Source organism: Sinohyriopsis cumingii, chromosome 19, assembly GCF_028554795.1.
Source record: "Sinohyriopsis cumingii isolate HCF-2022 chromosome 19, ASM2855479v2, whole genome shotgun sequence".
Taxonomy (NCBI): domain Eukaryota; kingdom Metazoa; phylum Mollusca; class Bivalvia; order Unionida; family Unionidae; genus Sinohyriopsis; species Sinohyriopsis cumingii.
Genome location: NC_142979.1, coordinates 2,500,742 through 2,515,157, shown reverse-complemented (window position 1 = coordinate 2,515,157; position 14,416 = coordinate 2,500,742). Strand labels below are relative to the sequence as shown.

The 14,416-nt window shown below is 39.0% G+C and overlaps 1 protein-coding gene across 1 annotated transcript; it reads right to left on the bottom strand.

Annotated features, from left to right (window-relative positions):
* Window positions 1-12,672: 12,672 nt before the first annotated feature.
* Window positions 12,673-14,178, bottom strand: LOC149775057 (uncharacterized). The gene has a single exon (XM_089944333.1). It carries the CDS (start codon window positions 14,176-14,178, stop codon window positions 12,673-12,675), a length of 1,506 nt encoding a protein of 501 aa, XP_089800459.1.
* Window positions 14,179-14,416: the final 238 nt, after the last annotated feature.

Below are 14,416 nucleotides of genomic sequence, written 5' to 3'. Positions count from 1 at the left end.
GGTTTGTGTTCATACATATGTGAGTATTCTTTTAGTGACCTTCGTTTGCGTCGGCATAGTTTTATTCTTTCTTATTCATTGTTTTTGGTATTTGTTGAGAGTAGCAAATGAAACTGAATGCATACAAATACGCAAACTTTGACAGTCAAAGCAATGTGTTCTTGGTTTTTACAAAACCACGAAAACTGAGACCAACGAAAATAAATTATAGTACAGTATTATGAGCTTCTCCATACAAGATCACATTCACTGTATTCAGCATGACGAGTGTAAACTGAAGTTCAACACCGAATTCGTTTACTTTTTTAAGATGGAAATGTCCCTTGTCGCTGCTTTGATCTCGAGTGAGATCAAATCCCCACAAAGCCTATCCTCCTGCATAATTGTCATACAAAATGTCGTGGGTTGGTTAATAGTTATTACGTGGTTTCGAACAGTGTTAAGTGAATTTTCTGGGCAAATTTAAGTTGAAAAGGTGTGGTATACAAAACGTCTGGCCAGTCTCGGGTGGCTTCTAGCTTGGACACGTTGATATATTGGAACTCGAGATGACTTTGATCAATAGTTCCGTTACGGGCTTCATTGCTGAGGATGCCAATAAAAACGAATGTTTAACCAGTTGACATCGGAAAACTCTTGGATCGGAGTACAGATGCAGTGGTTAATGTTCTGACTTCTGCTTGTAGTTGAAGATACTTGGCTGTTAATCTGGTCAGAGCTCGACTGATGTCATTTCCCACTTTAGGTATGATGTTTATCCTGGCTACATTGATGAACGTTTTGTCATTTGCCATATAATGGAATGTGATGCTACTTTGATTTAGACTTGCATGGAAATATTTGTTTTGCTGACACATGTCTAAGTGTAAATGATCCATTTTTTAAAATAAACTACGCACATGTCCAATATAATTTGTTAGCCATTAAATCGTCAGCTGTCACATTTCGTGTCATTGAAGATATCAGGTTTGTAGACCACCGATGCACCCACATGTGTGTTACTTGCTCCTTTTCCGTAAGTCAGGATGCTCTGTATGTTACGTGTCCATGCTGCTGACGACCAGTTTGTTGTTTAAGTCATCCACTTCGTTGAACAACCAATGCATTAAATTGTTGACGGGAGCCACTTTAGCATTAACGCGTGTATTGCTGTTGTCAGTTTTGAGAACTTTAAAGTTTAGGTATAGGTAACTGTTTTGCAGAACGATTTGTCCTTAATCTAACACTCTAAGAGAGCTGTGGGGTCAAAGACGACACTTCACACGAGGATTAGCTGGCACCGTTGTTTTGGTTTAGCAAAAGCCAAGATCAATTCTGTTAAGTGTCCTTGAACATGTTCGCTGAGGATTTCTCCGACAAAACTGTTTGCATGCTCAACAAAATTCCAGACTTGAGTGGGATGAATGACTTCTACCAAAACCACTTCCAAATGAACTGCGTAAACAAATTGTATGGACTGAGGCAATGTGGACGTGTAACAATGTATTTTTTGTTGTTGAGAAATACATTCACAGAGCTGTCACTAGGTAATTCTAAATACATTCACAGAGCTGTCACTAGGTAATTCTAAATACATCCACAGAGCTGTCACTAGGTAATTCTAAATACATCCACAGAGCTGTCACTAGGTAATTCTAAATACATCCACAGAGCTGTCACTAGGTAATTCTAAATACATCCACAGAGCTGTCACTAGGTAATTCTAAATACATCCACAGAGCTGTCACTAGGTAATTCTAAATACACTTGATTATTAACAGTTCAGTTATTCGTGTCTCCGAGCAGTCAGTCGATTTCAAAGAGGAACGATGATTTTCCGAGGTGTTTCAGAAGGGAAAATGATGATTTTTCCAAGGAGGGTTCCAGAAGATTGTTGCTGTGACCGGAAGAGTTGTGACAGTTGTTGGCGTGGATACCGTTGGCACTGTCAGTATATTTCAACGAATGATTGGGGAAAAGATACCTAATAAAACTGCTGAAGAATATAGTTCAAACTCGTTTCTCTCTTTGCTGCAAAGTCAGATTTTCAGTGGCTGCAATAACGCAAAACACCACAAAGATGTGAGAGAAAACGACGATTTAATTTTCAAGAGACACTTTCTAAACACCGCACACAAACTTGTAGTTCTTCGAGAAACGAACTCTGAGGAGGTGGAGTTGTGTTTAACGTCATGTTGGTAACTTCTATTCATTTTTATAGTCGATGACTTGTAAAGCGACAATCCAAGAATCGAGACTGGGTGGATATCCGTTCCAACGAACTTTTACTTCTTTGAGTCAAAGTTTTCCCACTTTACGTGTATTTCATTTGAGAATGTTTTCGATATCATTCACGTCGTCATCTTTCCGGGCCATTCGTTTCTTTTTTTAACATCTCTTTGTTCATATCTTTAAACTTATTGACAGGGCGATCGCTTCATTGCCTTTGTCCTGTGACAAGAAACAATTCTGTCGAGAATTTGGTAGAAAACCTTTATCAAAATTATGTTTATCTCGAATGGGTTTGAGTGACAGGTACTTCGATTGCTCTTTCAACCATTGTTCTGCATCTTGCAATGTAGACTTTTGATTTTTGTTTTGGCTGCACGATACAATTTTTTAATTCCTCTTTAGCCAGCTGTGTGAGCTGGGTGCTTAAAGTACATCTGTGTTGTTGTACCTGCTCGATAAGTCTAGGGTATCCCCATATACTACTGTCACACAATGTTGGATACTTCTCTTAAGTTCCTGTAGCTTTTTGTATGACGATGCTTGACACGTCCAACGAGCAATATGAATAGGAACAGTTTCACATAAATCATGGGTTCTTTTGTCACTGCTGTGTTTCACTTATATCTTCCCTTCTTGTATTGTTATGCTTGAGATATCGTCTTTTTCTGGAAGGCTTTCATTTCTTCTCGAAATAGGGGAAAATGTCAATGGGGTTGACATACTGTGGAAAGGATCATATGTTTGAGCAGACCAGGTTTGAAACACTTGTTTCTTTTTCTTCTTCCATCCCTGTGTCATCGTCTTGGGTGCTGTTTTATATTTTCTTCGGTTTTAAGTTTTCACGAAATTCCTGAAACTCTTACTACGTTTATCGATCGCATCTCTTGATTTAAGAGTGAGGTCTCTGTGAGATTTGGATTAGAAAGTAAGTGAGGTATCCGTTATACCATTACGTTTCAGCCACCGTTTTAAGGAACTGAAACCACTTTCGTCCTAAAGGTATAGATGTGATATCCTTCTAAATTGTTCTATCCCGCTTTTTTATTTTCACCTGAAAACATCTCCTAAAAAATGTTCAGCATGCATTAATAACAAAGGGGCAGCAAACTTTTAGCAATTGTCCTGACAGCATATGTAGAAATCCTTTTCGTTGAAAGAGCACACTTTTGGCTAATTAGAAGTTTCCTTTTCAAGGAACCGTTCGATTCAACATTCACAGCAGACAATCGTGTCTTAAGTTACCGCTTGAATGATCTGTTTTTGCCTCGGAGCACTGACTTTGGTAAGTACTTACAAGACATCCCAATGTTTAGCTAAACGAGAACGGATAACTATTTTTACCAGTTTGAAATACACTTTTGGACGTCACCGATCATGGTGTGAACTTTGAGAAGAAGACATCGTTGTGAGAGAAATTAAAGTGAATCCTATTTACCTATTTTTCTTTTATACAAGAATTCGTTTCCACTTATTGACTTGACGTCGTACCAGCTTGACTATACTACGGACTAAATCGTTCCGGGTCTTGTTTTGGACAAATCCAGTAAATTTTGTAAGCTGCCTCTTCTTGTACTTTTTTCTATGTGGATACCAAAGTTTGGTTGTAGTAGAACACGTAGATGGAGAATACGCAGACGTTTCTTTAGGAATGTGTTTCTGTATTTTCATTAGATTGGGAAACACTGATATTAAATCAGGTTTAGCGGGAATCATCAATAACGGAGAAGTAGACGGGTCAAAATGGAGGTTTTTGTGAGTACGCGTTCTAACGGTGGTACATCTTTATGGGGTAGGGGTGGGGGGCTTTCTTCTTTGGAGATATAGAGTGTAGAGTGCGACCTTCCTGATACCTATTCCTCTTTTTCAATTTTGTGTTTTGGATCTGGGGATATATTTTGCTTTTTTAGCTTCGGCATCAGGATTCCAAAGTTGAAGCTAACGAATAATGACTCCTGGATATCCACTTCCACCTGGTTAAAAGATGATTTTTGTTTGGTTTTAGTATTGACTCTTGGATCAGCCAGTTGTGTCAAAGCTACTTTATTTTTTTAAAACGTTGTATTTGCTGAATAATGTGAACGATGCTTTGTAGTTATTCTATCCAAGTACTCTGTAGTAAGATTTCTTTTAGACTCACTTTCTAACAAATGTGAACATAGTTGTACATATTCTTAGCAACAGGTGGTATACCGTGCAAGCTTGTCAAGCTAATGAGACTGAAAGGAAATCGTGTTGAATAAAATGAGAAAAGAAAGAAGTGAATGAAGTTTATAAAGTTCTTAGAACGACGAAAGACAGCGTGTAAATGACTGGACCATCTTTTGACACCATCCCTGAAACAGATTCGTACAAAATCCCAAATAATCTGGAGCGGTATGTTTTAAATCAGTGAGTTCATACGCAGTAACATGTTCATAAACATAATTAAGTGAAGGTGCTTGTAGCTTTTTAGCGAAAACGTGAACTTGAGGATTATCCTTTGGACTTTTAAACAACGTCACATAAAGACCATTGAAACTGATCGTGAATTAAATTTTAAATAATCAACACTGTCATTACAATGTAAACAGCGTTTACTTTCGTTTTCTCCTACTTCGTCGTAGAAGATGACGATTTCTTTGACTAGAATCAGATTAGATTCCGTCGGGATCTCGAGGAATTCCTTCTACAGGCAAAATTAATTCAAATTGACGACGTAGAGAACGATGTAACAAAACTAAATCAATCTAATGTTTGATAAACTCGGTTTTGCCTGAACCACTGGGTCCAGCAATGAGCCAGCCAACGGGTTGGCGAGGACATAGCGGGTCCCAACTCTAACGATTTGACTTTTCGGCAATCACTTTGGAAACGGATCATAGAGCCAGAATTCTAGAGTAGTTTGAAAAATTCTGAAACAATCACCAAGAACACAAAACATTTTATACATCTTTAATTTTATTCATAATACAACTAGCAAAAATATTCACAATAAAAAATCCAAACAAAACAAAAAATTTCTTCACGGTACAACAAAAATATTTACAGTTCATAAAATAAAGGTCGTGTTTTTTTACTTTCATCGGTTACACACTGTCTTTAGCATAATCAGCAACACCTTGTTTCCGAGCGTCGAATCGAAAGAAGACTTTTCTCGTCAAGTACATCATTTCAATTGTAAAATTGTTGCCGTATCATACCAGCTATACACACGTCTTCATATCTATGAACGGCGAATGCCGTTTTCACACTGACATATGTAAGTCGTATTCAATACTTTTCGTACTGCCATCAACGTAATGAGTTTATCGTGCACATAAAAAAAATTGACTGTCATGTCTTTACTGTTCATAAATTTGCCACACGAATCTGCCGGTAAACGAATTCAAAGAAATGTAGTCAGTAACATCAACACAACGTGACGTCCAAAATTCAGAGGAATTATTTGTGTAATCCATCTTTTATATATAAAAAAAATGTCTTGAATGGTATCATTTACTTCCTTCACATGAACTGGGTACAACACTCTTGACCGAATTATTGGGATCTCAGACTTTATACTGTATTAGTATTATATCAACGCCTGATCATTTGAGCATTTTCAAAGTACTCAGTCTTTTAAAAGCAATGATTAAAATGTATGTCATTACTATGCAATCGTTCCTTGATTTTCACTTTAACCTGTACAGTCACTATGTTCCCTCGGCCCCAAAGTAAGATTCTGAATGTGCTATTCTAAACTAGCCATTCACAGGGTTGTCTCTTTGGAGGAAATAACTATTTATTTACCAAATGGTATTTCCTGGTAAATCATATCCAAGAAATGTAATCATTAACTGCCCATACAATACATGCCGTAGAGGATTTCTTAGACCTTCTGCCATAGAAATCCTTATCAGTGGCGTCACTCGGGTTGGTGTCACCCAGTGCGGTAGCTCATGTTGTCACCCCATGGTCCTCCTTCCGTAACAGACCATACAGAATCCTTAGTAATGTCATTTTGGTGTCACCCCCTCTGATGGTGTCACCCGGTGCAGTCCGCACCCCCCGCATCCCCCTAGCGACGCCACTGCCGTGCCTGCTAGTCATGTATTTAACTATGATCGGTTATCCGCTTATGAAATCCGACTAGATCGAGCAGTGTGTGCTCTGTAAAATTTGCAATTTTTCATTTTGGTGTCACCCCTCTGAGATGGTGTCACCCGGTGTGGTCCGCACCCCCACCCCCCCGCACCCCCCTAGCGTCGCCACTGGTCCTTATTTCATTCCAACAATCTACTGCATTGGTAACATTCACTTAAATTTTAAAAGGCCAATAGTAAATAAGGAGTTAAAAAATAAAATGAAATTAATCCGAAATGATTGTGTACTCATTGCATTTTGTTGATGTGTGTGTGCACTGTATTTGTTGTGTCAAGTCTATGCTTATCTGTCTGCGATGCAATACAGTCGATAAAAAAGCAGAGAATGCAGAATCTAAAACTAGAACCTTCGATGCAGGTGAACGCCAAATTCATACCAGACAAATCACAATGCATGAATAACACATATTATTTAAAATCTCCTTAACGATAAAGTTGGTCATCTTGTATGGTTCAAAGTTTTAAATATGTTATAGTACCATTTCTTCATAAGATCTATTTTTCCTGCTAATCGTATGCCCTGTGTTTCTCCAAGAATTCTTACCCTATCACATTAACGTTATGAATATAAGACCTACTACCTCCAGAACCCAGCCCTCCCAAAGACGAAAATTCGTCTAGACATAGAGCAATAACTCTTTCACATTACTTCCCCATGCCACCTACATGTGGAGCTAGTTTTAAGCTGAGCGGAACATTGTGTAGTTGTATGCTCTAATTGCAGGGTGGAATGAGTGTACTAAAGTAATGTGATCGGGAAAGTATTCTCAGGGGAAAATAATTTACTGAAAAATTGGCTTTCTCCTTCGAATACGTTCTCCGATCAGAACAAAATTAGGTAATAGGCGAAGGGAATGTTTAGTATCCTACATATACCTTGGTTACCCTCTACGGGAAGAAGATTGGAGGTTAAATCATTCACTTAACTTGTTCGCAGGACAACCGGACGCGAAGGAAATAGAAATAATGAGAGCGTCTAAACCCATTTCTGGTTGAAACCAGCAAAAGCTGCACAGGGTGCCCGTGCGGAGTTTGTGCTTATTTAAAAGTGGGTCTGGTATCCGCCTGTGCATTTTGGACGGGGCCAACCAGATCCATAGTGTGTCGCTGGGAATCGAAGTCTCGGTGATAAAAGCTTGCGAAGGTTGACTGTACCGCGATATCTTTGATAAAGTAATAACGGTCAAAGACAATGCTCGAAGAGATTGCACTTATTTCGTTAGCAGTCATAATTATTTTGCACTTCTGACACCACCATTTCTGTATAGTGTTTGAAACTAAGATCTTTGCGAATAGACCTACAGTCCCCCAATTGAGAGAAAGAGGGTCAACAGGACCAAGCCTCGGGATCATGTACTGGTGAAACGAAGGTGGACAGTTTTTATTTCCACCTCTTTGGAGAAATGACCAATAATTGAACGATCCCATAGTTGACAAATCTGATGAAGAGTCGACCTAGCGGGATAAGATCCGCTGAGACATTAATTAATCCAAGGAGTTTCAGAAACTCCCTGGCTGTAAGTAATTTCTTGTTGGAAATGGAACTAGACACAGTCGTACGAACAGGAAGACGACATAGTAGAGAAGTTTAGTAAAAGCCCATGGTTATACGATCAAGGCGGAGGAGAGAGAGAGAGAGAGAGAGAGAGAGAGAGAGAGAGAGAGACTGATAACAACTTCCATGAATGCAAAACGAAGGATTTTCCATGACGGGTGGACAGGAACCTTAGAATATGAGTCTGTCAGGTCGAGATAGATAGCAAATTTGTCCGGACGGATGGAGAGGTGGACTGATCTTGCAGTCTCAATCTTGAATTTCGGCAGAACTGATTTAGATGACCGACGTTATGGATTGGTATGAGCTTGCCATGGGTTGTCCTGACCAGAAAATTACATGGAGGAAAACTCCAGAGGTTGTGGTATTCTGAATAATCATTACCGCCCACTTTTCGATACGCGTCGGGATCTTTGCTGTAAAAAGGCGTGTCTTTTACAGAGTCCGATGGTACTTCCGTCAGGATTGGATAGAACAAAAAGGAAGGGGTTGACTAAACTAGAACAAAAGCCCCTCTAAGACAATTTCGAATGCCCACTCGCCTGGTGGAAGAGACCGATCCGACACTGTTTGAAAAACAAGAGCTGGGTGCCTACGGATAGGTGATTGCGTCCACGGTATCGGTAATGGGGTCTATGGATAGATAAACTTTGAGCCTTACCTCCTCGATAAGACTGCCTACGATATTGAGTAGCAGATTGTCTTCATGAATAGGATTATATCGCGGCTGAATTTGAGGTCGTGCCGCGAACGCTCCCGTATCCTCTATCGGAGCGATGTTTGTTGCACGGAGAGAGAGACAGATGGACGGACATGTCTTGGGCTGCCTACCTCCACACGTGATCTATCTTGCCACTGAACAATAGAGATGATCGGAAGTGAGAGGTTCGCAGGCTCAGGGCATGGTGTAGTTTGAGCGTGGTGAGGCGTAACAAGGAAGCTGGCAAAACATGCGCCATTGAATGGTGTGCCACCTGTAAATTATCTTTGATACTCTAGCTGCTGACTCCCAGTTGTGTGCGTTGTTGTCAATGTCTGAAAGCTAAAAATCGTCATAGAGGTTCAGTCCAACAAAGAAGACGTGGCAATTATATCGCAAACGAACTTCGAAGTGGTGTGAGGGACGCCTTTATCAACCGCAAATGAAGCAGGTAAAGTCAGGTGACCACAGAATAGTTCTTGTCTAGCGCTGGGAGCTATGTAAAAAAGGCGACGGAATGGGTATCATAATGGCGAGATGCAAAAGATGTTAGAAGTTACTTCTCAGGTGGAAAAAAGCCTGGCTTTGGAATGGCATGGATCACTGATCTTGGCTCATATATTTTTGACAATTTCCCTGATTATTCCTGACTGTGGGTGTAAACGAAAGGAAAGACTGGCGTCCCCGTCGTCAAAATCGACTGATGCCTCGACCCTGTATGCGATGTAGAACAGAGGGTATGGTGAACATTTCGGCAACATCCCATACATTCCGCACCTGCCACCTGAAAGCTATTCTCAGTCCGCTCCAAGGTGGGACCTGAGTATGAATCATCAACAAGATTATACCCACATTCGGTGTACGGTCGTCCTGGTCTGGGTACGAGCGATACCCGGATATTACACTCCATGGGAGGCATAGATAAGGCATTGTTGTTACCTCGAAGTCTGTCACGGTACCATCCATGAGGGTAAGTCGTGAATAAAATGGTTAGCCGTATTTTTAGGATGTAGTCGTCCAATCGGTTCGGACGTTTTGTCGAAATCAAAAAATAGCCAAAACAGGTTTCGGTGCACGCACGGCAGTGTAGACGGTTATAATGCCGGTGTACTGGCAAAGTTAGGACGACGGACATTTCTACAAATAAGATCTCCGGCAATTTTAACATTCCCTGGCTCTATTGTACGGCATCAAAAATCAAAAATGCGGATGGCTAGACTGTATGGATCGAGAACCGGATGGCTGGACGGTACGGTCGGCATCCGAGAGGCAACATAAACAACGTGCGGCTAGACCACACGTCTCATCCAAGTTAACTATGCGCCAGGACTTAACAGCTAAAACGCCATGATCGGACAACTGGACTACTAGAATTGAGTGGAAATTCCCCCAAAGTGTCGCAATTCTCGACCAAAACAGAATGAGAGGGAGGGTTGTGGAAAAAATGGCCATAACTAACCAGTTATGTCGATTGCTGTAACAATCGACGCATTTGTAATTCCAGAGACGGTGTGGATGGTGGAGTGGAGGTCGTGGCTTCCTCGATTCCCCCAGATATAAATGCGTCCCCACCAGGCTGACCAATGACTCAGTACAAGGTGAATGTTCAAAACATCGGTACTCTGTGTCCTTTGATATCCACTCCACTCCGTTATATATATATATATATATATATATATATATATATATATATATATATATATATATATATATATATATATATATATATATATATATATATATATATATATGTTTGTTTGTTTTATTTTGTTGTTGTCTTTGGGTCTTTTTTCGTTGCAGATTTCCTTAGAATTGTCAACCATGTATTCTCCGAGCAACTAATTCACGTGATGCACATAGCCGACAATGCATTCATTGTATATACAAGACACAAGAAATGAAATTTCGCACTGGCAGTTCGTGTATTTAGTATATTTAGTCGTCGTAGTTCATTCTGAGACGACAAAGAAAGAAAGAAATAAAAAAGAATTGCGATAAGTAAGCCAGATACGCACGCTATACCAGGGGTGATCATAGACTGTGTGCATGAACACAAACGTCAACACGTTCTATTATAATGTAGCCGTGTGGAGCTATGCCGTTAGAGAAGCCTGAAAATAAGTCCGCAGAGGGAATACATCCAAAAATAAGAAAGTCCCTGATGGATTTGATGAAAAGAAGTACAAATTTCCGTTAGATTTCGGGAGTCGAAGTAAAGGATGGTGTCAGTTCACGAGCGAAAGCTTAATACTAACAGCACCTGTGAGCGGAAAAGGGAGGTAATGAGCAAGAGTTACTGTCCTTTGTTATATATTATAGACCGGGAAGACGAATTTTCATATTCGAGAGGGCTGAATTTGGGCTAGCAGGGCTTATATTCCTAATATTATTATGATCGATGAACGTATTCGAAGGAGAAAGTGTCCTTTGTTGATCTGGATCGTAAAGATCCAATGACACATAATAATATCATCATCAATATCCAATAATCTTCAAAACATGCAAATTTTGAAGTTTTATCAGCTTCTTTAGAATTCAAAGGTCCGAACACCAGGACATTTATCATCATATCTAATTTTAAGTTTGTTTTAATGATTTGAACATTGCATTATGAATTATTCTAAACTTTTTGGGTATTTTTACCAATTGTTTTCATTTTATTGCTTTCCAATTTCGAATACCATTTTTTTAAAGTTCCATTTTTTATTTTATTTTTTGTACAACATTTAACAATGTGTTTAACAAGTACCAGTTTCTAACTAAACTTTTGAACATCGTGAAACCATATTTAGTTAACATTTCAAATTTTCATTACAGATAAATGGAAGATAGCAAGGCCGAGACGCGTGAAGAAGAACGTAAGATGGACAAATCGCAAGAGAAAGTAACTTACAAACACAAAAAGATCCGCGCTGAACCAACAAAATGGAAAACGTTCACAGCATTTCAAAAAGACCAAAGTCGAACGTTTTAAATAAGAATAAGAAGAATCAACGTTAGGTATCTAAGTCATTTGATCGTATCCCTGGGGTCATCAGCAGAACATGATACTTATGTCTCGATATTTCCTGGAGATACGAATACTACTTAGATGCACGTTGTCTGATTGCAAATTATATCATGATTCAATCTAATCATCGGTTTAAACTACCGCACGGCCTTTCGGAACGTCTGATATTATTGTTTTAGACTCTTTGCATGGTTGCCCTGGAAACCAGTTTTTAAAAAAAAATTACATATTTTTCGGGTAGTTGTAAATTCCAGCATCACTTTTCCATGTCACGCAGCTAATATACCACACTATATTCAATTTTGTTGCATCACAGGTAGGAACATCATAAAATGTAAGATCTTTTAACTAATCTTACTCTAACATGGACCATGACAGAAAGCATTCATTTCTTAATACAATATTATAGTATAATGTTTCATTAACTTTTCTTTACCATTGTTATGAACGTCGAATGGTTGAAACTACAAAGAAAAAATATACGTGGAAAATGAGAAAATACTCACATAAGCGAACACTTTCTCCTAACATGTCATTTCTTAGATGGCAAATTGGGAGAGAGATGGGAGTGATTATGCTTCTATAAGAAAAACAAGCAGTTTCATAAATTAGATGCCATCGTACTACAGTGTATGCACATAAAAACAAAAAATACAAGACAGAATCCTACATCATATTATAAATTGTTTGGTTCAAAATGCTACGAAACTTGATTCTTCTGTTACAAATTGTTCCGTAAATTCTGAGTCGAATATTTCCGGCTTAATTTAAGTGGATTAATCTATATTTAATGCAGTTTCAATGAAATAAATCATAAATACTAGCTTATTGTTTATCTTATAATCTTTTGTCTGTTTCGAAAATTGTCCAAAAATAAAAATGAAACAATTATTTCCTTACCCTTGTGAAACAATTCAGCGAAAGCCTGTCATTTTGTTTGTGTCTGTGTGCGTTTTACGTATAACAGCTACGTTTCAAATTTTTTCAGAACTTATTATAAAATCGTCATTCAAAAAGAATTAAGACTGGAACTAAAACGACAATGCCAAGTGAGATTTATATAAAGTAGATTTCTTTAACGACAAAAATTGCATGTTTTCTGAACCTCTACACGAAAGTTTCGATTTAGGAAGGAGTATACGATTGGATTGGCAGCATTGTTAATGAAGTACAAATAAAATATCACAATGCGCGTTTGTATAACATTGTGCGTCATGAGGAACATCGGCAGAAAAGAAATAATGTAGACGATTGTAACAATAAAGAGCACTTGTGTAGTTTTGACGTGGGCATTCCTATGCGAGGAAACAACATTTCTTCGCAAATCTCTGCTTGCATTCCAGTCTGTGTCCATTGGTTTGAATGTGACGTGATTGACAGAAATTCTCTTTCTTTTTGCTTTCTCGTCTAAAGGCAACAGATTCGGTTTCAAGAAGCGGGGATCATCTGTCGACCTTTCTTCTATATCCGAAAGAGCTAGATTTATCTCTGAGCACATCTGATGAATTTGAGATTTTCTATTAACAATGCTGGTTTTGCATTGTATACTTGAAGAGGGTGTTTGAGAGGTACCAGGCGCATTATTTTGCTTCACCGTGTCTGCTTCATATCCAATCGTTTGCTCCCTTGGACGACAACACATAATGCTTTGTTGATTGCGCCTTTGAGTTACTTTCGTTTTGCTTGATGTCTCCGTTATACTGCTGCTAAAGATATTTGAATCTGACTTGTCGTCTGGAGTAAGCATGACAGCCGCAATGTTGATTTCATTTTTAGGAAAGAGGTTTGTGCCCGACGGGGATGGATGAACCATATTTCTCTTCCTATGCCAAATCCAGTGATTGTTTTGTTTGTACACCATCACAAAAATAAGGGAGTACAGTACAACAATAACGCATATCATCAGACCAAATAATGCTGTCACTAAATACCAGTAAATCTTCAGTCCTGCTGCAGTTATCAACAATTCGGTGGTCCTGCACTGACCCATGTTTACCATCTCTCCCATGAATTTAACGTACACACCAACCCCAAGCATAGGAGGGATTGCAAGGGAGAAAGCCAACACAATGATAGTTACTATCATGAAACGTGTAACTTTTTTCAACATTAGTTTGCTACCGCCGCGGCAGATTATGAAATAGCGCTCACAAGCGATTGCGACGAGGATCATAGCTGACGCTATGATGGCAAAATTCCTCAGCATTTCCCATACCTTACAGAGAATATCACTATTAAACTTGTAGAACCATTGCTTGACCACTACACCCGGGATTACCAGAGAGCAAGCCATAAGGTCTATAACGGCCAGCATTAGTATCAGGTATGTCGAGGCCTGCTTACCTCTACTTCTCATGAATACAGTCAGCACTACAATGTTACCAATTGTTCCAATGACTCCTAGGGTGCCTAATATAGCCGCCAAAGGAACAAGAGTTTGAATGCCCTTTTCTCGTTCTCTCATCCATACGCAATCCTCATTAAAACACTCAGCAGTAGAGTCATAGTTAAAATCACCATCATAATCACTTGAGTTGGCTATGTCGTCGAAAGGCTTGAATATGCTTCTATTCGCCACCATTGTCTTTCAAAAATGTCTTCCTTTAGTCTCTTTTACTATTATTGTCCTATTTACTTGTACCAATGTTGCAATTTTGTTTATTCCTCTACCACTTACAAAAAGTTGAACAACTAGCTTTTTTAAATTTAAGTTTTTGTTCAATTTTTTCTTTCCATTGTTATTTTCGATATACCCATGCAAGCATTATTGAGCAGCGTGTAATTGACTAGGCATTGTGTGCGACCTGATCCATCTTCCT